Here is a 22,176-nt window from a genome sequence, read left to right as displayed (position 1 = left end):
GCCCTGGGAACTCTGCAGACTGAGCTGCAGCTTTGCTGGGAGGGAGGAGGGGAATGGCTTGTCAGCTGGGGGTTGGGGGCTGCCACCATGCCTCTTACTGCAGAGTTGATGGTCTGGACGAGCAGACATGTGGACAGACTTCTGCGGAAACCCTTCTTCTCAGGTGACAGTCTGCCACTCATGCCCACCTGTCACAAGCCAGAGGACAGCTCCCCGCTGATAGCACGGAGCTGATGTCTCTCTCCCTCTCTTTTTTCCCTGCAGTTTCCTGAATACAGGTCACAGAGGGCTGTGGGGATGGCTAGCTCGAAAATCTAGACCCGTCTGAAGGCGCTTCTCCCTTCCTGTGAGGACTCTGAACACCACAGAGGAGCCGTGGCCACGGAATCTGGAGGAAGCATGCCTGGCCACCTCTGAGCCCCCCCTCCCCCCCTCCCCTCCTCCTGGAACGACTGCATCTCTGAAAAATCTCCTCCTTGACTCAGTGCCACCTCGGCTTCCACAGAGGCCCAGAGTGCCTACCATCAACGGCATCCAAGTGTTGTTTTGTGCAATATTCAGCCCCAGGTAGGGAGGGCAGAGCCGAAGAGGTTGAATGGCTGCTCGTCCCCTATCCGCCCTTCAGCTGGCCCCTCACCCCAGAGGTGACAGTCGAGCTGGTGCAGGCTGTCCGAGCTGGCGAGCCCAGCTGGGAAAAGTCTGTTTAGCCCTTGAGGCCAGGACTCAGCTTGGAGAAGCCATCCATCCACGTCCTGTGGAGGAGGGTACGCATGAGAGCTTTCCTTTGCTTCCATCTTCCTCAGAGGTCCCAGGCTGGACAGAGGCTGGGCACTTACTGTCCCTTTTAGCTTTACTGATCAGGAGGGGTCACTCCAGCCAGGGCTTGGTTGAGGTCACAGCTCCTGGCTCTGTGGCCATATGTGAACACGTCAAGTTCCCTCCTCACGCTGCCCCCCTCCCCCCACCAAAGCCCCCGCATCCCCTTACTCCCAAGGGTCACTCTGACTCAGACAGGTACTATTTGCAGGCAGTGTAGACAGCAGGGGGAGCACAGCCCCGGCCCCCTCTGAGCCGTCAAGCCAAAGGTTTCGACTCCGCTCGCCACTGTTCTTGAGTGCTCCTTGTTTTCTGTTCTGCATTTTCCAAGTGCCTCACGCTTCTGAGTTCTCCTTCTCTGCTGGGACCCGCCTAATGTGTGGTGCTGTGAAGAGTGAATCCCCAGCAGTCCCGACTTCCTGGGACTTGGTGCTGTGACCTGCAAGTCAGGGTCCTGCCTGCAGGTTGGCCACGGGATCTCCTATGTTGGTTCTCAAGAGTGTTGACCCGGGTAGACTCAGGCCATGGCTGTGGGGTCGTAGCTTTACTTTCCATGGTGTGTGGTGACCTCAGCAGAGTGTGGGTCTTCCTTTTACTCCCTGACCTGAATCTGAGTAAGGTCCTCAGGGACAGTGGTGGGTGCAGGGAGGAGAGTGGACATCCTGGGAGCCCCAGCCTGTCTCCAGACCTGGTCACTGGCTTGAGGCAGGGCCGTTGTCTTCTGAGCAGAGAGCAGACCTGTCTCTAGAGATCCCTAGAGAAGCAGCAGCCAGCAGCCTTGACGGAACAGAGTCTGTGCCGGGACCAGCCAGACATTTTCTCATCCTCTTCCTTGTGTTCTTTCCTCTGGTCCTGTCCTCCCCGCAGCAGGGAATGGGGACTGTGTGGTGCTCTGCTAGCTGGGAGGATTTTCAGAGAACCATAGGAGATGTAGTCTGGGATGGTCTCCCACCCCAGAAAGGTGCCGGGCAGCTTGGGGCCTCCCCGCCTCCTGCAGTGAACAGACGTTTGCTCTTGAAAACCTCAGTGCAAGGAAGAGGCTTGAGTTTTCACTCCCAACCACTACCCCGGGGCCCCCTTATCGTTCTCTGTATACAATAGGTGCTCACTAGATATTCTTGGGTTTGTAGACAAGTGGGATATTCAGGCTGTGCACCTGCGGGGGGACACTTGGGATAGATTTAGAAAGAGCTCAGGAAAATGAAGTTCTCTTTCCTCAGGTAGTCAGGTTGTGTTATTGGTGATGTTCACACCCCTGTCTTGCTGACAAGGGCCCTGGTTGCTCCCCACAGCTGATGTCCACCATCCTTGCTGCCTCATGAGGTCAGGGGACGGCCTTCCATGTAAGTGTGCTACTCGAAACGCCCCAGGCCTCGAGGCTGGGCCCCAGAAAATTAACGGTGAAAACACCTCTCCACTGAAATCACCCTTAAACTCAACCCCCTGCCTCACTGACATTCCTGTGGCCTGTCCAGCTTTTCTCCCCAACGTCAGGAGGTTGAAGGCTCTGAAGTGAAAATGCCCCAGCCACTGTGGCTGCATGAGCCTTTTGAACCTGAAATCCACCCTCCCTGGAACCATACCAGAAAGAGACCTGGATTGTTGCTCTCCTGTTTGTTTCCGTTTTTGTTTTCAATTTTTTTAATACCACCTCCATCCCATAAACATTGTACTGTGAACTGGAAAATGGTTGAATTTTCTAAATTTGGTAAGACTTTCAGCAGCCGGTTCTATTTACTGTTTGACTCCTGGCTGTGTTCCGGCAGGCCGGCGGGGAGTCTGCCCAGGAGCAAGCCTGGCTGTCATAGCCCGTTCTTCCCCTCCTGTGTCCATGTGCTGCGTTGAGGTGATGGAAACCAATATGGACTTAGGGAAAGAGGCACTTTATTCTCAAGGATTACTGCAAGACTGGGGAAGGGAGTGTTGCGATAGGGGCAGGGGGCAGTTGCATTAGGAGAATGCTCAGGTGAGCTGAGCGGCTACAAGATCTGTGAGCATCCCACAGCTCAGACGGAAGGGGCCTTTTATAGGAAGGAGTGAGCATAGCTGGAAAAAACCACATTCAGGGACCATCTCTGTGGTCAGCCTTTGGGGGAGGGGCTGTATGCTGGCTCTGGCCAAGGGTGAGTCCATGCTCAGGGTCTGGGGGGTAGGAGGGGAGCCTAACTGAGGCTTGGTGGAGTGACTTAACCAGCCTTCTGTTCAGGTGGAGACTATGTAAATCTTTTTAGAAGCTAACTTAGCCTCCTGCCAGTTTTTCAACCCTAGGTGTGTTTTTTCGTTTGTTCGTTTGGTTTTTTTTTTTTTTTTTGGTAGGTGTGTTTTCCTTAAGAGCCTAGGAGGCATCTCTGAAATGTAAACCTCAAGGGACATCAAGGGGGACTGCACCCTCTTTCCCTGTCTCAGTGGGAGTTTTAGCCCAGGCACCAGGCTCCAGTGGTAACTGCCTGCTTGCCGTGGGTTCTTTTTAGCCTTATTGACTTCTCCCTATGAAAGAAAAGCTCCTTTCTGCCCCAGCTCTGAGGGGTTCGCAGATCTTAGGGTCTCACTGTAGACCTTACAGTACTGTCATAGCCCCATCCCCCTGTGGCCATGGCCCCTCGCCATCTCTTGCAATAATCCTTTTGAACAAAGCCTCCCCTTACCTATGTCAGAATTTGTTCTTATTTGGCCGAGGGTATGGAAAACTTGCGCGTTTTAAATTGGGGACCAGTTCTAAAGTCGGTGATGGCGTTAAATGTGTATGTAACAGCTCTGCTGGACACGCAAGAAAGTCAAGAGTATGCCAACTGGAAAGGTGCTCCACCCATCCTTAGGGAACCGTGCAAAGGAGAGGTTCTGCAGAACCCAAGCCAAGTGCCCCCAACGTCACCCTTCCATGCATCCTCTCTTACCATCCACTGTGTGTATGTACGTGTGCGTCTGGGATCCAGGGCAATGTGAATTTTCTTTTTATTTGGGAGATTGTTCACAGAAAACAGATCCTCTTTTCTCTCGTCCACCTATTAATTGTTTACAATATTTGTATATCTATGCAAAATACTTGAATGGGCTGTGGTGCCTTTTTTCCTTGTTTGTATTTAATTAAATTGTCATTTGAAATGTTGTCCGGTTTGGCAACTCTTGTTTGTTTCTTTGTTTTAACGTTGCACTGGCCAGCCTGGATAGGATCCATCACCGAGGACTCCTCAGAAGAGTTCCTACAGAGACCGTCTGTCCAGCCTGTGAGGCCACCACGGAAGATCTTGAGCCACAGAAAAGCCCTGGGTTTTCCCATGACCAGTCGAGGGAGCTGTTTGTCTTTGCACCTGGACACAGGCCAGTCTAGTTTTAATAGGTCTGGGGGTCACTCACGGCATGAATAATATAGATCGACTTGAGGATTTGTGAGAGCTTAAAAGTATTCACATGGGGCTTCCCTGGTGGCGCAGTGGTTGAGAGTCCGCCTGCCGATGCAGGGGACACAGGTTCGTGCCCTGGTCTGGGAGGATCCCACATGCCGCGGAGCGGCTGGGCCCGTGAGCCATGGCTGCTGAGCCTGCGCGTCCGGAGCCTGTGCTCCGCAACGGGCGAGGCCACAACAGTGAGAGGCCCGCGTACAGCAAAAAAAAAAAGTATTCACGTGAAGCTCTTAGCACTGTGGTTGGCTTCTCGTAAGGGCTCAGGCATGGGATGGGTGTCTTCCACTGACGCTATTCCCCAAACAAACAGCCTTTCCCTCTCTAGTGAAGGCGTGGCTGTAGAAGGCACTGGAGGGACTTCCTTGGCAGCCAGAACTCTCCAGAGATTGGGGACTGGCCCCCCGGCACTAGAGGAACCACTTTAATTGTTCCGTGTCCAAGGAAAGCCAAGATGTAAGTATCAAGTAAACACACTCAGAGGTCTTTATTCCTGACCCTGCAGACCACGCTCTCAGGGCCTTCAGATTACAGTCATTCTCAAGATCCAACATGTTGCATTGATTTTAGTTACAGAGAGAAATCCACATTCATTAAAAACTGTGGCTTTGAGGCTGGCGGTGCAGGAAGCCAGTCTGTTCCTTGGAGCTACCAGGCCAGCAACAGTTTGGCCTGGGCTTGGCTATGCTTAGGGCACAGGACGTAAACACAGGCACGGGTGTGGAGTTACACAGGGGAGGCTCTGCACCAGCTTGGGGGCTGAGGGCCAGGTCTTCCTTCTTTACAGATATACTGGCTCCCTTACCTCCCTGTCAATGGTCCTCATATCAACTCTCACATTCTTGCTGCTGGAGAGAAGACAGGAAGGGAGGGGATATTAATTATGTCTCTCTCCAGCTGCTCTTGTTTTTTGACTGCCTCTGGTCAAATGTGAGGGGACCAAAGGCAGTCCCCAAAGCAGGTGGTGGTGGAGCAGTCGTGACACACTGCTTCCCAGTGTGGGCAGCTCATCAGTGGAGCTGGGGACTTGGTGGTGATCTGGTCAACAGCCAGATTGCACCCCGTGCCGAGCTTACACCCCCCGACTTGGCCACTGAAGTTCAAAGCTGATCCCACTGGCCAAGCCTCTAAGGCTTCAGCCCAGAAGTTACCCAGAGGGGACTTCCCTGGCGGTCCAGTGGTTCAGAGTCTGCACTTCCACTTCAGGGGGTGCGGGTTCAGTCCCTGGTCAGGGAACTAATAAGATCCCACGTGCCGCGCAGTGTGTCCAAAAAAAAAAAACAAGTTACCCAGAGCCTTTTCCACCTGGGTTCTTGGTTCACCACCAGAGTAAACACAAAAGTTAGCCCCTGGTTTCCAGAGAGCCTGTGTCTGCTTTCCTGACTGCCCCTTACTCTTCTCCCCATCTCCCCAAATCATATTGGTTTACTCCTTGAGGAAAAGGAAAGTGCATTCTGCTCGACAGCCAGGCGACTTTTAAGAGCAGTGCAATCGCTGTTCTCTTTGGAGAGTGAGGCAAAATGAAACCCTGGGCTTGACCAGCAGAGCTTGGCTGGGAAGCAAGCACCTTTTGTTGTTGTTGTGTTGTTTTGAGTTCTCAGATAACTGCCTGAATGTCTCCATGACTGACTCCTTAGGATGTGTCTAGAGAGGGAAGGGTGGGGAAGGGGTCGGGCGGATGGAAACAGATGCTGACCTCCAGGCTGGCTGCTCCCGGGAACGGGGCTGGTGGAAGTGTTTCCCTGAGACGTCAGGTGGCTTTCACAGTAAGCAGGTCAGCTGAGGTCTCGCCTCTGTCTCCGAAGATGAGGTGGCAAATGCAACAAGACATTTTACAGTAATTGTGTGTCTGTTGGTTCCGGGTGGGAGGCACGGCGAGTTGCTCTCTGGGCCTCGGAGGGCCAGCTGCACTTCAGTCTTGGGCTCAGGAACGGTGAATCCGTCTCAGGAGGAGAACCAGTGCGAAGGATTTCCTGATGACCAACGTTTCAGGGAAGTTCTTGGCTTGTGCTACATTCAGCGGATCAAATCCTATCTTCTTCCCAACAGCACAGAGGTGGCACCGAGGAAACGAGGAGGACGGGAGGGCCGGGGACCTGCTGGCACCAACGTGTAGTAGGGTATTTGGTCACTGAGGCTGTGTTTCCAGGAGGTTCTGCCGCCACTGCTCACTGGGTAGGGACTTTTCTCCCGGAAACAGCGGTGAGGTATAAATGAACGTCTCAAGAAAAGAGAGCCCACTGGTAAGAGCTGTGTTGAAAATAACCAGGTGGCTCTGAAATTGAGCAGTCAGGCTGTACCACAGGGCTCACCCTCTCACTCATGTATTCCAAGCTTTACGAATGGATTATAAATACTTCAGGCTTCTTTGGTGATGGGGCGCTGGAGAGTTCTATGTTGTCTACAAGAACATTCTTGTCTTCGAGTCTAACGATGCTGGGCTCTGGGGCGGGAGGCGGGGTTGGGTTTTTGTGCATGTGGGGCAGGCTGGTCCGGCTGACGTCCAGGTCTTTGAAAGCGTGAAGCGTGAACACACCCAGGATGATGGTGACAAAGCCAGAGAGGGTGCCCACAATGTCCACGGCCGACATGCTGTGCCACTCCTTGAAGAGGATGACGGAGGAGGTCACCACCATCGAGGTGAAGAACACGTAGTAGATGGGGAACACCAGGGAGGTATTAAAGATGTCCAGCGCCTTGTTGAGGAAATTGACCTGAGTGCTGAGCGAAAGGGCCAGCACGAGGGACAGGATGTAGGGGAGAGGGTGCCGCACAACTGGCAGCCCCTGGAAGAAGTTCTTAATGGTGATGCCCAGACCCTTGACGGCGGTCACGGAGAAGGCCCCGATCACAGAGCAGATGACGATGTAGATGAGGATATTCCTTTGTCCATAACGTGGGGCGATGACGAAGATGAGGATGAGGCAGGACACCAGCAGAAGCACAGCAAACACGATGTACCCTTTGTGGGGGATGGAGACAGGTAACCTGACCTGGGAGGATGCCAGTAGCCTCTAGAGCCCTCCACTCATGGCAATGGGATGTCTCATTAAGAACCTAGGCTTGGGGCTTCCCTGGTGGCGCAGTGGTTAAAAATCCGCCTGCCGATGCAGGGGACACGGGTTCGTGCCCCGGTCTGGGAAGATCCCACATGCCGCGGAGCGGCTGGGCCCGTGAGCCATGGCCGCTGAGCCTGTGCTCCACAACGGGAGAGGCCACAACAGTGAGAGGCCCGTGTACCGCAAAAATAAATAAAGCAAGAACCTAGGCTTGGGACTTCCCTGGCGGTCCAGTGGTTAGGACTCCGTGCTTCCGACAGGGGGTGCTGGTTTGATCCCTGGTCAGGGAGCTAAGATCCCACATGCCACCACCTGGTGTGGCCAAAAAATTAAAAAAAAGAGAACGTGGGCTCTGGAGTCAAACATGGGTCCCAGTTCCAGCAACACAACTTTTTAATAACTTGTACAAGTTATTAAAGCCCCAAGACCTCAGTTTCCTCTTTGTAAAATAGGATTAATATTAGGACCTTCCTCATAGGAGCTTTTTTGTAGGATTAAATTAATACACGCAATTGACGGAATGCCACCCCCCCCCATTTACATGTTGAGTGCTAATCCCAAATGGGATGGTATTCGGAGGTGACGTCTTTGGGAGGTGATTCAGGCATGAGGGTAGAGCCCTCAGGAAGGGAATACTGCCCTTATAAAAGGGGCTCCACAGAGCTCCTTTGCCCTCTACACCAGATGAGGACACAGCGAGAAGCTGGCCATCTATGAACAAAATCTATCGGGCCTTGATCTAGGACTTGATCGTGATCCCCGGAACTGTGAAACGTAAGTGTCTGTTGGTTATAAGCCACCCGATCTATGATATTCTGTTAAAACAACCTGAACTAAGACAATGCAAACAAGGCATTTAGACCAGTACCTGGCACATAACAAATACATAATAATAGCATCCCTACCTATCAGACTGGGAACCTGTAAGCTAGCCTCAGTACCAGCCCATCAGCTTTCCTCCCTGAGCTTGCTGTCTCCTCCTCCACATGGCAGCACCTGAGATGGCCAGAACCCAGTCAGACCTCTAACATGGTTCACGCCCAGTGCCTTCCTGCTCACTGGGAGCCTGGAGCCTACCTGTGTCTTTCATCTTGGCAGCCATCTCCACGATGGTGGTGATCTTCTCTTCCTCGGGGGCGTGTATCACCATCACTGTGCTGCCGGCCACACAGATCACACAGCCCAGCTTCCCCAACAGGTTCAGACTCTCTCCCAGGAAATACGAGGAAAGGATGGTACTGCATGTGAAAGTGGAGAAAGGAATTACAGCAGCCAGCCCAGTCCCAGCATCCTGGAGAAAAGTGAGGGCTGAGCAAGGGCTCACTACTCTCACACGTGGAAGCTTTTCTAGACCCCCCCCTAGGAAATGTGTGAAATAGAAACTTATTTAGGGGAGGGTTACAGTGTGGGCTGGAGGAATCGACGACATACATGTGAATTTCTTTCATTTTAGAGACGGACAATATCCCCAAAGAGAAGAGTTGGAAGAGCCCTTCAAAGCACTCTTGTCTAACTTCCTACCCAATGAGCACATCTTCTCTTAACATTGCAAACAGAAGGCTTTCAGCCTTGGCTTGTATACCTCTGGTGGCAAGCAGCTCCCCCCTTCACAAGGCAAATGAATCCCTTGTAGGTTCATTCTGTTATTAACCCAAAATATGGTAGTTTCTACTCATCCCATATCTATTCCTTGAGCCATACAAAACAAATCCATTCCTTCTTCCATTTGTATATGCCAATATAAACCACCACAGTGACACTTGGGCACACTTTACATACTAGATATTGTGCTAAGAACTTCCCATTTATTATCTCACTAACATCTTGCAACTCTGAGAAGTAAAATATGTCCATTTTATAGAGGAGAAAACTGAGTCCCATAGAAGCTTAAATGATGGCAAGATCATACAACTGGTAAGACACGAGCCAGGATTTGAACTCAAGTTCTGTCTAATTATAAAGCCTATGGTTTTTCCTCTACACCTCACTGAGAAGAATTCTCCTGACTTCCTTGAGTCTTTTCTGGACAAAACACCTCCAGTTCCTTGCTGTTCCTTGGTGATGTGACTTTCATTCCCGTCACATCCTCCAAATGAGCCAGCAAAGGTGAAGGAAGAAGGGTGGTGAGACGAGACAGGTACAATCGCTGGGGCATGCTTCTGTTTCTTTAAACAGGTGGCATTAGTTTAGGGCAAAGACCTGTTGGCTGACCTAAGGTAACCCAATGAGCCTCATGAGTCCTGCTTAAAGGTATCAGGAAAGAGGGGATTGATGTCTAACCTCCTTTGAATGTCTCCCATCTCTCCTCTAAATCTCCCAAAACCATTTTACCCACAATGCCTGTTCATCAGCGCCCAGTAGCATTAGCAAAGGCAGAGGTCACACAGTGGAGGATCCCCTGCCGCTCCCAACTTCCTGGGATGGGAATCTGTAAACTAATCAGATACGCAATACTGGTATCTCAGCTACATCAGCCAACCGTGCCATGTGAGTCACGGCTCTATCTGGTTTTTGACTGCATAAATGCTGCAAAATTGTCATCAAGCTGGTAAAACAAAACAGGAAATTACAGGTACTGGGTGTGGTGGGCTAGGGACTTACCGGGGCTCCAAGGTTAGGGTGACAATCAGGGCCAGCTTCAAATGGGGCTCAGGACCCCCACAGGGGAACTGTGTTTGTAGCTTGGGAGGAACGGGGCAATGGGAAGCACACACATTTAATATCAGCTATCTTTAATACCATCAAACATCTTCCAGGCCATGGGGCCTAGTGGTGAAGCACCCAGACTCTGAAATTAGACTGCCTGGGAGGGAATCCTGGCCCAGCCTCCTGGGACCTGGGTGACCTCGGCCAAGATGCTTAACCCCTCTTGGCCTCAGGTCTCCCCTCCTTTCTAATTAGTAGGGATGCTGTGAGGATTAAATGAGGGAATACATTTAGAACATTTAGCGCAGAGTAAACCCTCAATCTATGTTAGCTGTGGTTATTCTTCAGCGCCTGTTCTGTACTAGGCACTTTCTGTGCGTCATCTCATTTAGTCCTTAAATCAGTGCCTTCAGGCAGGTATTATGAACATCCCCACTTAGCAGATGGGAAATTGAGGCTCAGAGTAGTTAAGTGACCTGCCATGTAACTACGAAGTGGCAGAGATAAGGTTAGATAGAACCCAGGGAGGGTTCATCTAGGGCTTGTACTTTCAACTTGTGTGCTTCTCCTATTGGGGCACCAAAACACTGACATGAGACATTCAGCCTTGCAGCAGGGGAAGCCCTTCCACCTGGTTTGGGCTTGGCCTGCCCCTTCACCGCCCAGGCAGCAAACCATCCAAGGGTGCGGAGCTCTGAACAGCACACTGCCTCCTTCTGGAAGCTGAGACTGACCCAGGTCCTTGACTGCAAGTAGCAATTGACCCCATGTGCAGTTCCGGACATCAACAAACTGAAAATAGGAAGAGACAGCAAGAGAGGTGACAACAACCTTATGAGGATACTCAGCGCTCCCAGTGGTGTGACGACTGTCGCAGGAGCAAACGCATAGGCCCCAAAGTTGGCAACTTCTCCGGCAGCCACTAGGAAATTAAGGGGGAAGAGAGGTCACAGTGGCTCTGATGCGCCATCTCCAGCCCAAATGAATCTGGGTGGAGACGGCTTCATTCAGTGTTCAATCACTCACAGAATCCCAGACCAGCATTCCTTAAAATCCCCACCCTTATGCTGTCTCCCTGCAGAATCTGATCTGAAGGTCAGGCCCAGATGATCCTGACCAAATCCTCCCATGTTAAAGATAGGGAGGTGGCCTGGAGTCCAGGGTCACATGGTGCTCTCTGGTTCTTGAGGTCCCTTGGCTTCTAGCCTAGGCACGGTTAAGTGTATCTCAGGGACTGCGAATGATTGGTCTGTATCTTCAAGGTAAGCTCTAGAAAGTGTTAATTATCAAATAAAGACACAGCTACAGTTACTGATTCTCCAGGTACCAAATGGTCCACGGAGCCGTCTTTCCCAGAGGAGTTATGGATGGTCTAGACTGACAGGCGGGTGGTTAGAAAGTCAGACATTCCCAAAGGGCCTACCTCTCCCCATATGAGTTTCCAGTTTGCAGACTCCTGCAAGTGCCTCTTCTGTCTCCCTGCTCGTAGGGAATGACCTGGGTCTGCCCTTTGAAAGCAGATGATGAATGTGATAACTCTGGCTAAGACAGGGATCAAAACCTGACTTAGGGGATTACAAATCGAAAGCTGGCTAATTTTCTGTCCCAAAGAATTAGGGTTTGAAAGCCAGAGAGGGTGGGTGGAAAGGAATGTGTGAATGTGAAAATGCGGGCAAACCTTAGGTGGCAGACCAGCCATGTTCTAAGTGAGCCAACAATTGCCTGTGGAATGGGGCAGCTGACTTAGGAGTCCCAGGCTGTGCCCTGCAGGAGTCCAGAAGATTCCAGCGGGCAGTCATAGCTCCCTGAATTTCAGGGGAAGTTGAGAAATTACACCTTATCACTACCAGCTCTGTACAAGCCTCTCTGGGGACAGATGCTTTATGGATGAAAGACTGACCTTGGATGGAGAGAGTGACCTGAGATGCAGGTAAAATGTTCTACCTGCAAAGACTGTTTAGATTCTCCCCCTAGAAATCTGGGCCTTGGATTCATATTTTGCACAAGAGAGACAGAAATGCCCCGTCCACCCCTCCTTTCATCTCTGCCTCTGTCATCAATAGGGCACTGTCCTTAGTAGCAAAGATCCCACTTACTGGTGAGAAATCCAGCCCACCACATTGCATCCTTCAGGTAGCCGTAGCCTCCGTCCACTGTAGAAAGGAATGGGCATGAAGTTAGAGGTTGGCCGTACTTTCTCAGGACCTCTCCTTCTCTACCTTCACTCGCCAGTCTCTAAGGGTTCAGTATATGTCAGCTGTGGTGAGTCCTCCAGGCCTGCTTCTGGGCCCTGTCCTGGGTGAGTTCATCCCTTCCAAAGTTTTAAATTCCATCTAGATACCCTATGTCATATATGCACCCTGATCCTTTCTTCTTAGCCCTGATGTATATCCAGTTGCTTACTTGACAACTCTTGGGTCTCGCACAGGCATCTCAAACTCTGTCCCGAATGGAACTCTTGATTTTTAAATGCTCCCTACCCACCAAATGAAGCTCAGTAAGCGGCACCTCCGTGTACCTAGTTGCTTAAGCCAGAAACCAGGGAATCACACCTGACCCTCCCACTACTCCACCTTCTGCATCCATTCCATCCTGCTGATTCTGTCTCCAAAATGCATTTCACGTGTGTCCACTCCACTGCCACCCCACCACCCAACTCCCAGGCACTATCACCTCTGGTCTGGGTTGAGGCAACTGCCTCCTAGGACTCCTCTGGTTCTTCTCTTGTCCCTTATAATCCATTCCTTTCATAGTACCCAGGAGTCTTTTTTTTTTTTTTTTGCGGTACGCGGGCCTCTCACTGTTGTGGCATCTCCCGTTGCGGAGCACAGGCTCCAGACGCACAGGCTCAGCGGCCATGGCTCACGGGCCCAGCCGCTCCGCGGCATGTGGGATCTTCCCGGACCGGGGCACGAACCCGTGTCTCCCGCATCGGCAGGCAGACTCTCAACCACTGCGCCACCAGGGAAGCCCAGCCAGGAGTCTTTTAAGAATTATGTCACACCTCAGCGTCTAGCTGGCCAGTGGCTTTGAAATGCTCTTAGGATAAAGACCAGAATCCCTAACAAGCCTGTTCATAGTGTTGACCCTGCTCACTTCTCCAAAGGCTTCTCCTGCCACACTTCCTACTACAGTCTAGCTGCTCAGGCTGTCTTTGAGTTCTTCAAAAATGATGAGCTCTTTTTGGCCTTAAGGGCTTTGCATGTGCTTTTCCCTGTTTGGAATAGTCTTCTTAACAATATTTGCCTATAACTACACTTACTCTACAGGTCTCTGCTTGAATGCTGCTTCCACTAAAATGCCCTCCCCGGTCCCCTTATCTTTATTGTTTCCTCGGGATTCTCTCTCGTCACACTCAGTTCTCCTTAATGACACTTGTCATTTATAATTTGATCTATTTATTTTCTGAAATTTCCCCCACTAAAATGGAAGCTCCATGTAGCCAAGAATTGTGTCTGCTTTGTTCACATGATGGACTCAGAGCCCGGCACATGGTCAATACTCGGTATTAGCAATGAGGATGATGATGATTAGGGTGGGTTTTAGACAGTTTTGTGAAAATCCCAAAGTTGTATGTTGCTTTTTGTGAATGCCCTTTTTTCTAAGATGGTCTTTAACTCTCCTCAGGTTCCGCAAGCAGTCAGAATCTCCCATAAAAGTGCTCTGAGAGCATTTTACTCTGAGTTGAAATCTCAGAGAAGACATTGAAAGAGCAGATGGGAGAAAAAATGGATTCTGGGGAAGCTGCCTTTCTGAATGGTCAGTGATACTTGCTCTGCTCTCTCCTGAGTGGAAGCAGCTATTTTTCTGGCACTCTGGGAGGTCTCTGGCCTTTCAAACCCTTGTCCAGAAGAAGAGATAGAGCAGCAATGACCACTGATCCTGACTTCATGCCCGCACCTCACATCTCTCCATTTTAGAGCACACCCGGCTCTAGTCCTGGGTGTCCAACTATCTGTCAGGCTCTCCCACTTAGATCACAGTAAAACTAATACTGGTGCTTACTCCATGCTAAGCATCTTTCTAAACATACTACATATCTTCACAACAAGATATAGCTGGAACTATTCCTATCCCCATTTTTTCAGATGAGGAAACCGAGGCAGAAAAACTAGTTTTCTTGCCCAGGATCATATCACCTGGAATTGAGGAGCTAGAATTGGAACACAAATAGTCTGCTTCCAAAGCTCAGTGTCCCATAGAACATTAAACTGAACACGTCCAAACCTGAACACATCATCTTACTATAAACCTGCTCCTCCTGCTTTCTTTGTCTCAGAAAATAGCACCATCATCTCCCCAGTTGCTCAAAGCAGAGCGCTCTGAGTCACCTTGACTCATTTTTTCATCCTCCCCTTGGGGCCAGGCAACACCAAACCCAAACCCAGTAAGTCCTACCTTCAAAATCTATCTCTGGACTTCGCCACTTGTCTCCATTCCCACTGCAATTTCCTGGCCCAAGTTCTGTTGTTTTTCTCCCCAAATTGGTCTCCCACCCTCCAGTCTTGTCTCCTAATCCACTCTGCACCCAGCAACCAAAATTTACGATTTTCAAATCGTAAATCGAACTATGTCACTCCCCTGCCTAAAACCTTTGTCACTTACAATTACACTCAAACTCTGGAGCCCGGTTTACAAGACATTTCATGAGCTGGCCCTCACCCCATCTCTTACCCCTCCATGCTCTAGCCATCCTGAGACAGTTTCAGCTTCTAATATCACTCATGCTCTCTCACCCCTGGGCCTTTGCACATGCTCTTCTTTCTGCCTGGAATACTACTTCTTTCTCTTTTCCCCTCACCTTGTTATCTCCACATCATGTAGGTCTCAGCTTCTAAATCAACTCTTACAGAAAACCTCCCCTACCCCTCAAGCCTGGCTTTACATGGCCCTCCAAAATATTGCCGTAACATTCTTCATTTTCCCCATGATAGCATTTAACATGCTACAGAACAACTGTTTATCGACTTGCCTGTCTCTTCCACTCAACTCAATGCCCCACAAGGGCACTGTGTCCCCAGGTCTAGCACGGCACCTGGCACACAGCTGGTACACAATGAATGATGATTAAATGAACACATTTTTTAACATAGGAGTCCTTTTCTCAACAATCGCTTCATGGATACACGTCTTATTTTTCAAACAAGCAAATCCCTGTGGACAGAGACTCAGTAATTCTTTTGTAGCCTATAAAGGAGCTCAGATTGATAGTACGTGAGGACGCACCAGTGTCTGACATTGTTCTGGGCAAAGGTATTATATTCCCATTTTGTAGGGAGATTGTGACTTGCCTGTGATGACACAACTGGTAAGAAATAAAACCAGGACTAGACCCGGGGTTTCTGATTCTTGGCCCTGAGACTTTTCCCTGTCTTCACCCCAATTAACTGATCATGTAGTTCTCAGGAACTACTGGATTACAAAGGAAGGTCTCCTGTTGTGGGTGGATCGGCCTCCCAACGGGACTGACAATGAGCCTTTTGTGCCTATCTAGGATAGGTTCTCAAGCCGCTACAGTGGATCCCGTGAAGGGAGGTTCACGGGGCTGGCCGAGGGCTCGCCACCCAGCGCCCCATCCAGCCCCGCCCCCCAGGAGCCTACCAGCCCGCGTGGCACCAGAGGCCACCAGTCGCTGGAGACCCTTCTTCTTGAGGATGACGCTGCTGCCGATGAGGAAGCTGGACAGGATGGCCAGCCCCAGGCCGACGTAGAAGCTGTAGTTCTGCCTGAACCCCTCCTGCCAGCTGCTGGAGATGACACTGCTGGGCACCTGGGGGCTGAGGTCGCCGACGATCTGGCACAGGACTTGTTGGGAGGAGCAGTACAGGCTGATCAGGGAACCTAGGGAAGACCACGGTAAGAGTCACGCTGGGGACATTTGCATGCAGGCTAGGGACCTTCGTGAACTCATCAAGTGCTTCCAACCATGTGTCAGATAAGTGCTGTCTTTGATTCCCACTTCATATATGTGGAAATGGAGGCCTTGCCTAAGAACACAGGCTGTCTGACTCCAGAACTCCAGCACCTCACCACTAAGTCAGACTGATGCCCCCCCCCCTCCCCACCACATAGGGCCCCACAGCTCTCAGGCCTCATCAAATCCAACCTCCCGGCCTCCACAGGAATCCCCTCCCAGCTTCTGGGCACATGGGCCTCCAACAGCTCAGGATCATACAGGGATTCTCCCCTCCCAGAGGCCTCTTCACTTACGTATCCCTAACTGCAGCCCTAGTGCAGAGTCCTGACAGGTAACAGGAGGGCGTGAGGCTGGAGTCCACAGCCCCTCCTAGGCCTGAAGATGATGAAATACGAGCGTCCTTGCTTGTCAGAACCGACCATCCCCAGGCCTTACTTCGAAGACCTCTGGTGCTGTGGTCAGGGCTGAGGCCTCCTTCAGGCCTCAGAGAGATCAGTGTCCCTGCCACCCCATGCAGGATCTGTCTTTAGCTCTCCTTCCAAGTCCTAGAGTCCATGAGAGTCAATCAGTTCTCACGCCCTTGAGCCAGCACACCCTTGCTGGCTCTTCTGGCACAAATACCAAGGACAACAGGACAAACTTGGGCATGCGGGGCAGACCCTCAGTCAGAAGAACTAAGCTGCCCAAGTTCAAGGAGACAGTACAAAGCACGGCAATAATCCTCTGGTACTCCCAGGGCCCACCACCCTGGGGCTTCTCAGGAGCATCCCTTATCATGGAAACGGCAGAGTGGTCATGCCCAGGGTTTTAGCTGAAGAAACTGGGGCCCTGATAAGCTTGGTAACCTGCCTAAGGCTACACTGGTGGTAAGTGGTAAAGCCAGAATTGCTTCCCTAGCCCATATCATACCGAAGTTCATGCTCTCAGTCACCAGCGCCCCCCGCCCCCACACACACAACACACACACACAGACACAGCAGGTGGCAAGGGGGATGGGGTGTCATTTAGCCTCTTGAAGGCTACCTTAAAACATGAGCTCCCTGATAACATTTAAAAATCAGGAGATTTCCCATGAAAGTCCAGCTTCAGGGCTGCCTTTGCTTACTCTGCTGGGCACACGGTCCCATAGGCAACAGTAAGCTGTGGCTCAGCAGTGGTTTTACCCCTAGACAGGATGTGCTCTTTGCGATTCCCCTGAGTCCACACGCGGCTCCCTTCAGTCATTTTTGTTATGTGCTCGGCCCCTATAAGCATCTGACTTTGTGACCTTTGGTAGTAGAAGGTCTTTTTCAAACTGTGGGTCACAAAGACCCAGGCTCGTGTGCCAAGGATGTAGGCCCGGGCCAGGCACTTCTCCTTGAACCAAGCTAGATCTCTAGGCCTGCACTAGAAGGGCCCAAAGTCCAAAAGGCCAGGCAGCTTTAGCTTTGGCATAGCTAGAGCACAGAGTGGCATTTTGGCGTAACGAAGGAAGGGCACTGTTGACCTTTCTTCCATGGCACAGGAGCATGGAACAGCAGAGCGGCAAGAGCCCTTAGAAGGCATCCTGTCTAACCCTCTTTCTTTTCAGCTGGGGAAACTGAGGCCCTGAGATGGGGAAGGATTTGCTTGAGTCTCATAAAAGCCTGGTGGCAGAGCTGGGTCTGGAACCCACCAGGGGACGCCCATGTGTCTTCTGCAGTGGGAGACCTCTCTTTCCAACACCTGTGTCACAATCCAGAGAAGATGAGACAAGAAACCATCTGGGTCCCTAATCAAACTTGTTCTGACTGCTCACTCCTGTTCCTCAGTTAGGGCAAGAGTCAAATCCTGGGAGTTCCCTGAGTTCAGGAAAAGAGCCAGAACCTGGGAGGATGTGGGCCAAGGAGGGCGACTCCCAAGAGGAAGGCCAAGCCCATTTCCACCCCCTTCCCCCGCCCTCCTGAAGGTTCACCTCCAGCAGGTGGAGCCAAAGGGTGGGCCTGGCTCTTTGGGGGAGGCTTGAGGCATCCAAGGGGCACAGTGCCCTCCATCGAGTCAAGTCCTCCCACAGGGGTAAAAAGAAAAGGAGAGAGGGCTGATGGCCAAAGGAAATCCAGTTCTGAGAAGCGTGCTCATCTTGGCAAATGGGTGTTGGGCCAGACGATTCCTGCTTCTCTTCCTGAATATGCTAAGACTGGGGAACATGTTTTTCCCCAGGGGAAGACGAGGCTGAAAATGGACCGCATCACTGTTCAGAAAACCAAGGCCAGCTAACACCCAACAGGCCCGCTTTGAAAGCTTCACTGGAGAGGAGAAGTTAGAAAAACAGGGATATCCCACAGGCTGCATACCAAGACCAGGTAGGAAAATGGAGAAATACCAAGAAAGGAGATGAGCACAGTACAGGTTTTAGAATCCAAGAGCCCTGGTTCTATATTCCATTTCCCCACTGTACTACCTTGAGCAAGTTCATCAGACTTTTCAGAGCCTCATTTTCCCTACTTCCAGAATGGTGACAGGAAGGTAATAGTATCTACCTGCCTTCTAGAGTTGTGTTAAGGATTAACTGGGATAATGCAGGTAAAGAGCCTAGTCCACTACCCAGGTTCATAATAAGAACTTGAGCATAAAGCCCAGAATCTTTCCTTATCCTTTCCTGGGTTGTTCTTTCCTTCCTTTTCCTAAAAGGTGGATGTGGGTTTGGGGGTGGTGAGTCTCTGCGCCCTCTACCCTGTCTTTGATGAGCCCCAGGGGGACAGACCTGGGCAGGTACTAAAATCTGAAGCAACTATACATAAAAGACACCCCCCCACACACACACACCTCTTGGTAGACCCGCTCCAATCGATAAATCCCGCCTCTTCCCTCCCACGCACGTCCCCCTTTCTCCCATTCCCCCCTCAGCTACCCAGCTCCAAAGAGGGGGAAAGTCAGCCAGAACCCTGCTCCCTCCCAAGACGGGCCTGAGAACTGGGTGGGGGACGACGCATGCGGACCCCCTCCCCGTTTCGGTCCCCCTGGCAGGAGAGGACGCAGAGGAAAGGAGCAGCAGGGAGGGAAGGCGAAGCGCAGAGCGCCCGGGGTCCCCGCTGGCCTCACGCACCGTTCTCGCAGCTGGTGTTGCTGGCCGGCAGCTCCATGGGGCGGACGGTGCCCCGGCTCCCCGGCTCCGGAGCAGGTGGCTGAGATTTGTCCCCCGCGTGGCCGGCGTGCGAGGAGCAGCCGGGGTCGGACCCGGGGGTGGGGAGAATGACGCGCCCCAGAGGGGGAGGGTCCCCGGGGAGGAGCCGCCCGGCCTCTTGGGCAACTCCGTGGGCCTGGGGCCCTGTGCTCGAGTTGCCCGCGGAGGGGCGCATGCCCTCCGGGGGCGCGGAGGCTGCCTGGATCCCGGAGCGGGCGTCAGAGGGGGCGGGTCCCCGGGCGCCGCCTCTCCTCGAGACGCCGGACCAGCACCTAGACAGCTGATGGGCTCCAGGGTGGCTGGAGAGGGTTCAATTTTCTGGCTGAGGTAGAAGTGGGAACGTGGGGACTAAAAGGGGGAACTGCTGCCAGTTGGGGCTCTCTCGGGCCATGGGCATCCAGGACATTCGGTTTTTTTCCCTTCCTGCCTACCTTCCTGGCTTCCTACCTCCCTGCCTTATTTATTCATTTAACGTAGGTCTGATCTGCACTGGGGCACTAATATGCAACAGGCACATAGTAGGTGCTCAATAAAGGGCGATACATATATGTGGAATGAATGGGTGATACAAGCTTGGTAAATTGAATGAAAGAAGGAAATGAAGTAACTGGAGACCAAAATGAATCAAACATATTCCCTGTCCCCCAAGAACCTTATATATTATTAATAGGGGAAACAAAATGGGATCAACTATCTAGAGACTGGTGTTTTCCAAATCACCATCAAAAAGAAAAATGGTGGTGGGGCTTCCCTGGTGGCGCAGTGGTTGAGAGTCCGCCTGCCGATGCAGGGGACACGGGTTCGTGCCCCGGTCCGGGAGGATCCCACGTGCCGCGGAGCGGCTGGGCCCGTGAGCCATGGCCGCTGAGCCTGCACGTCCGGAGCCTGTGGGAGAGGCTACAACAGTGAGAGGCCCACGTACCGCAAAAAAAAAAAAAAAATGGTGGTGATGGAAAGTATATTTGTTACTGTGGGTGCTAGTAAAACGAGTTCGAGAAACACTGAGCTGGACCTTAAAAACACTTGTGTATTGCTTGCTATAGGCCAGGCACAGCTGTTAGTGCTGAAAACTCCCAGTTCATTTAAACCTCATGACAAACTTACTTGTAGCTTTATGATTTATAGAAAGGAAACTGAGGCACAGAGTGATCTAGTAACTTGCCCCGGGGTCCTAGCTAGGAAGCAGAAGAGCCAAGATGAAATGCATGCTCCCAGCAACCACACCAAGCCTGGCATTTTAGGCTGAAATAACTCTGCTCCCAAGGAGTGAGGACTGCCAAGAAAGTAGTGGTGGGTGCCGAGAGGTCACTGGCCTTCTGGAGCAAGTAGCTTTTAAAAGTGGTTATTTACTGAGTCTTCACTCGGGGACAGATACTGTACTGAAGGCTTACAGGCATTATCTCATTTAAGCCTTCTGTGAGACAGATGAGGGAAAACGGTATTAAAATTTTTTTGATTACGAAGTAATTTTGAATTTACAGAGGAGTTACAAAAATATTTCACAGAGTTCCCATATACCTGTCACCAGCTTCCCCTAATAACATTTTGTATAGGAATAGAAAAAGCCATATTTTAAATACTGATAAACTACCCCCGCCCCATCCCCACAAGGTCCCATAGCCAATAACTGAGGGCGCCAGGAGTAAACAGAGCTGCTATATCCTCACCCTGTCTCCCAAGCCACCACCCTCCACCCTCTGCTGGTGGCCTTCTAGCTGGGCCTCAAAGGGAGGGTCCTCGCAGCATGTGGCTTCCCTTAACTTGCTGGATGACTTTAAAAAGTCACCTTCTCTCCAGAAGGATCAGTTTCCTTATCTGTCAAATAAGACAGCCCTTCCTGCTCCTGTGTGTGTGTGTGTGTGTGTGTGTGTGTGTGTGTGTGTGTGTGTGTGTGTGTGTGTGTGTGTGTGTGTGTGTGTGTGTCTGTGTGTGTCTGTGTGTGTCTGTGTGTGTCTGTGTGTGTCTGTGTCTGTGAACCACCATGGGGTCCAGGGCGGGGTGGGTAGGGCAGAGGTTAGAAAGGAAAGGGAAGCCACAGGTCTTGCCCACATACCAGATCCAAGTTCATGTACTTTACCCCTAACACCCAGGCCTGTCCCTAACCTTGGAGGGATGTGGCACCAGAGTTCAAATGGAGGTGAATACTTCCAAGACCAGCATGAGTTCTTTCAAGACACAAAGGAGCCAGAAACCGGAGACTGGCCCTACTGGGAAATGATACTTCATTAGAGAAAAGTGAATGTATCCATGCCACCAGGGAGGGACGACTTGACAAGGAATTTAGTTTGTCTTTTCTCTTACCTAAGCATTTCTGCTGCTCAGATCCCACTTGTGCTATAAAAGAGTGTCCACCTCTGAGGCTGGCCAAGGTACAACCCTCAAACTCTCACTGCATTCAAACTCCATCGCTTTTGTTCCAAGGACATAGGATGAGAGAGATGGAGCGCTTTGCTTTGGCCTGGGCTTTTTAAGTCACAAGAGAAGATGTTCGGTTATAGTTGCCTTGTGCCAGAGATGGGCCTGGATCTTGGGAGACTTTAATACATTAATTGTGTATGTGTTTGTGATCTGTGGAGCTGCTAAAGTTCAGGGTAGGGGGCAGGGGCCTCTTTGCCCCGGTTAAGGACAATACTGAGTTCACCCTGTGACTTGAGACAGGGCTTTTCAGAGTTAGGTGGATTTCATGTTTCAGGGCAGTGGGCTGAGGTGGAGGGAACTGGGATCTACTGGACGGCCTTCTACACCTTCTCTGGGCCTCAGGGTCCCCATTTGTTCTAGGAGGGGGCGGGGCCTCCCCAGGGCTGGCATCGAGCATCCCAGTATCCCGGGAGTGCAGACATAAAGGGCCCCATTGAACTGCAGGCTCCTCGGCTGCTGTCCTGACAAAGCCCTTTTCTCCCTGAGCCACAAAAGCCCTGTCAGGTAGGCAGCAGGGCCTGCAGCATTGTCTCCCCAGAAAAGAACAACAGGGTTCACTGTCCACCCCGGGCTCAGTCTCCCAGGGGAGGGCGGATAGCTTTGGAAGAGTCTAACTAGCCAGAGACAGATGGGATCTGTCCTTAGCCAGCCAGGGACGGGTGAACCAGCCACATCTCATTTGGTCACTTATTCAGGGATGAGCAGGAAAACAAATTTACCAAAACCCAAATTCCTCAAAATTTGGCTTTTAAGTGCATGTCCAAATGTTTTATGTTCTAG

At 51.4% G+C, this 22,176-nt stretch overlaps 2 protein-coding genes across 3 annotated transcripts in view; one reads left to right on the top strand and one right to left on the bottom strand.

Moving 5' to 3' along the window:
- ADAM19 (ADAM metallopeptidase domain 19) overlaps positions 1 to 3,922 on the top strand; it is an 88,929-nt gene extending 85,007 nt beyond the window's left edge. For both annotated transcript variants that reach the window (XM_060296547.1, XM_030834245.2), the window contains one exon: positions 265 to 3,922. In XM_060296547.1, the coding sequence (XP_060152530.1) occupies positions 265 to 318 (54 nt within the window). In that variant the 3' untranslated portion in view covers positions 319 to 3,922. The remainder of the gene's footprint in view (positions 1 to 264) is intronic.
- NIPAL4 (NIPA like domain containing 4) lies at positions 3,098 to 19,125 on the bottom strand. The gene is made up of 6 exons (XM_030834250.2): positions 18,901 to 19,125; positions 15,521 to 15,760; positions 12,016 to 12,072; positions 10,751 to 10,841; positions 8,351 to 8,511; positions 3,098 to 7,176 (listed from the first exon to the last, which is right to left on the bottom strand). The coding sequence occupies exons 1-6, from the start codon at positions 18,935 to 18,937 to the stop codon at positions 6,551 to 6,553; spliced, it is 1,212 nt and encodes a 403-aa protein (XP_030690110.2). The 5' UTR covers positions 18,938 to 19,125; the 3' UTR covers positions 3,098 to 6,550.
- Positions 19,126 to 22,176: the final 3,051 nt, after the last annotated feature.

The sequence above is a fragment of the Globicephala melas genome, chromosome 3, assembly GCF_963455315.2.
Source record: "Globicephala melas chromosome 3, mGloMel1.2, whole genome shotgun sequence".
Taxonomy (NCBI): Eukaryota; Metazoa; Chordata; class Mammalia; order Artiodactyla; family Delphinidae; genus Globicephala; species Globicephala melas.
Note: the sequence above shows the minus strand (reverse complement) of the source record. Positions and strands in the feature narration are given on the sequence as shown.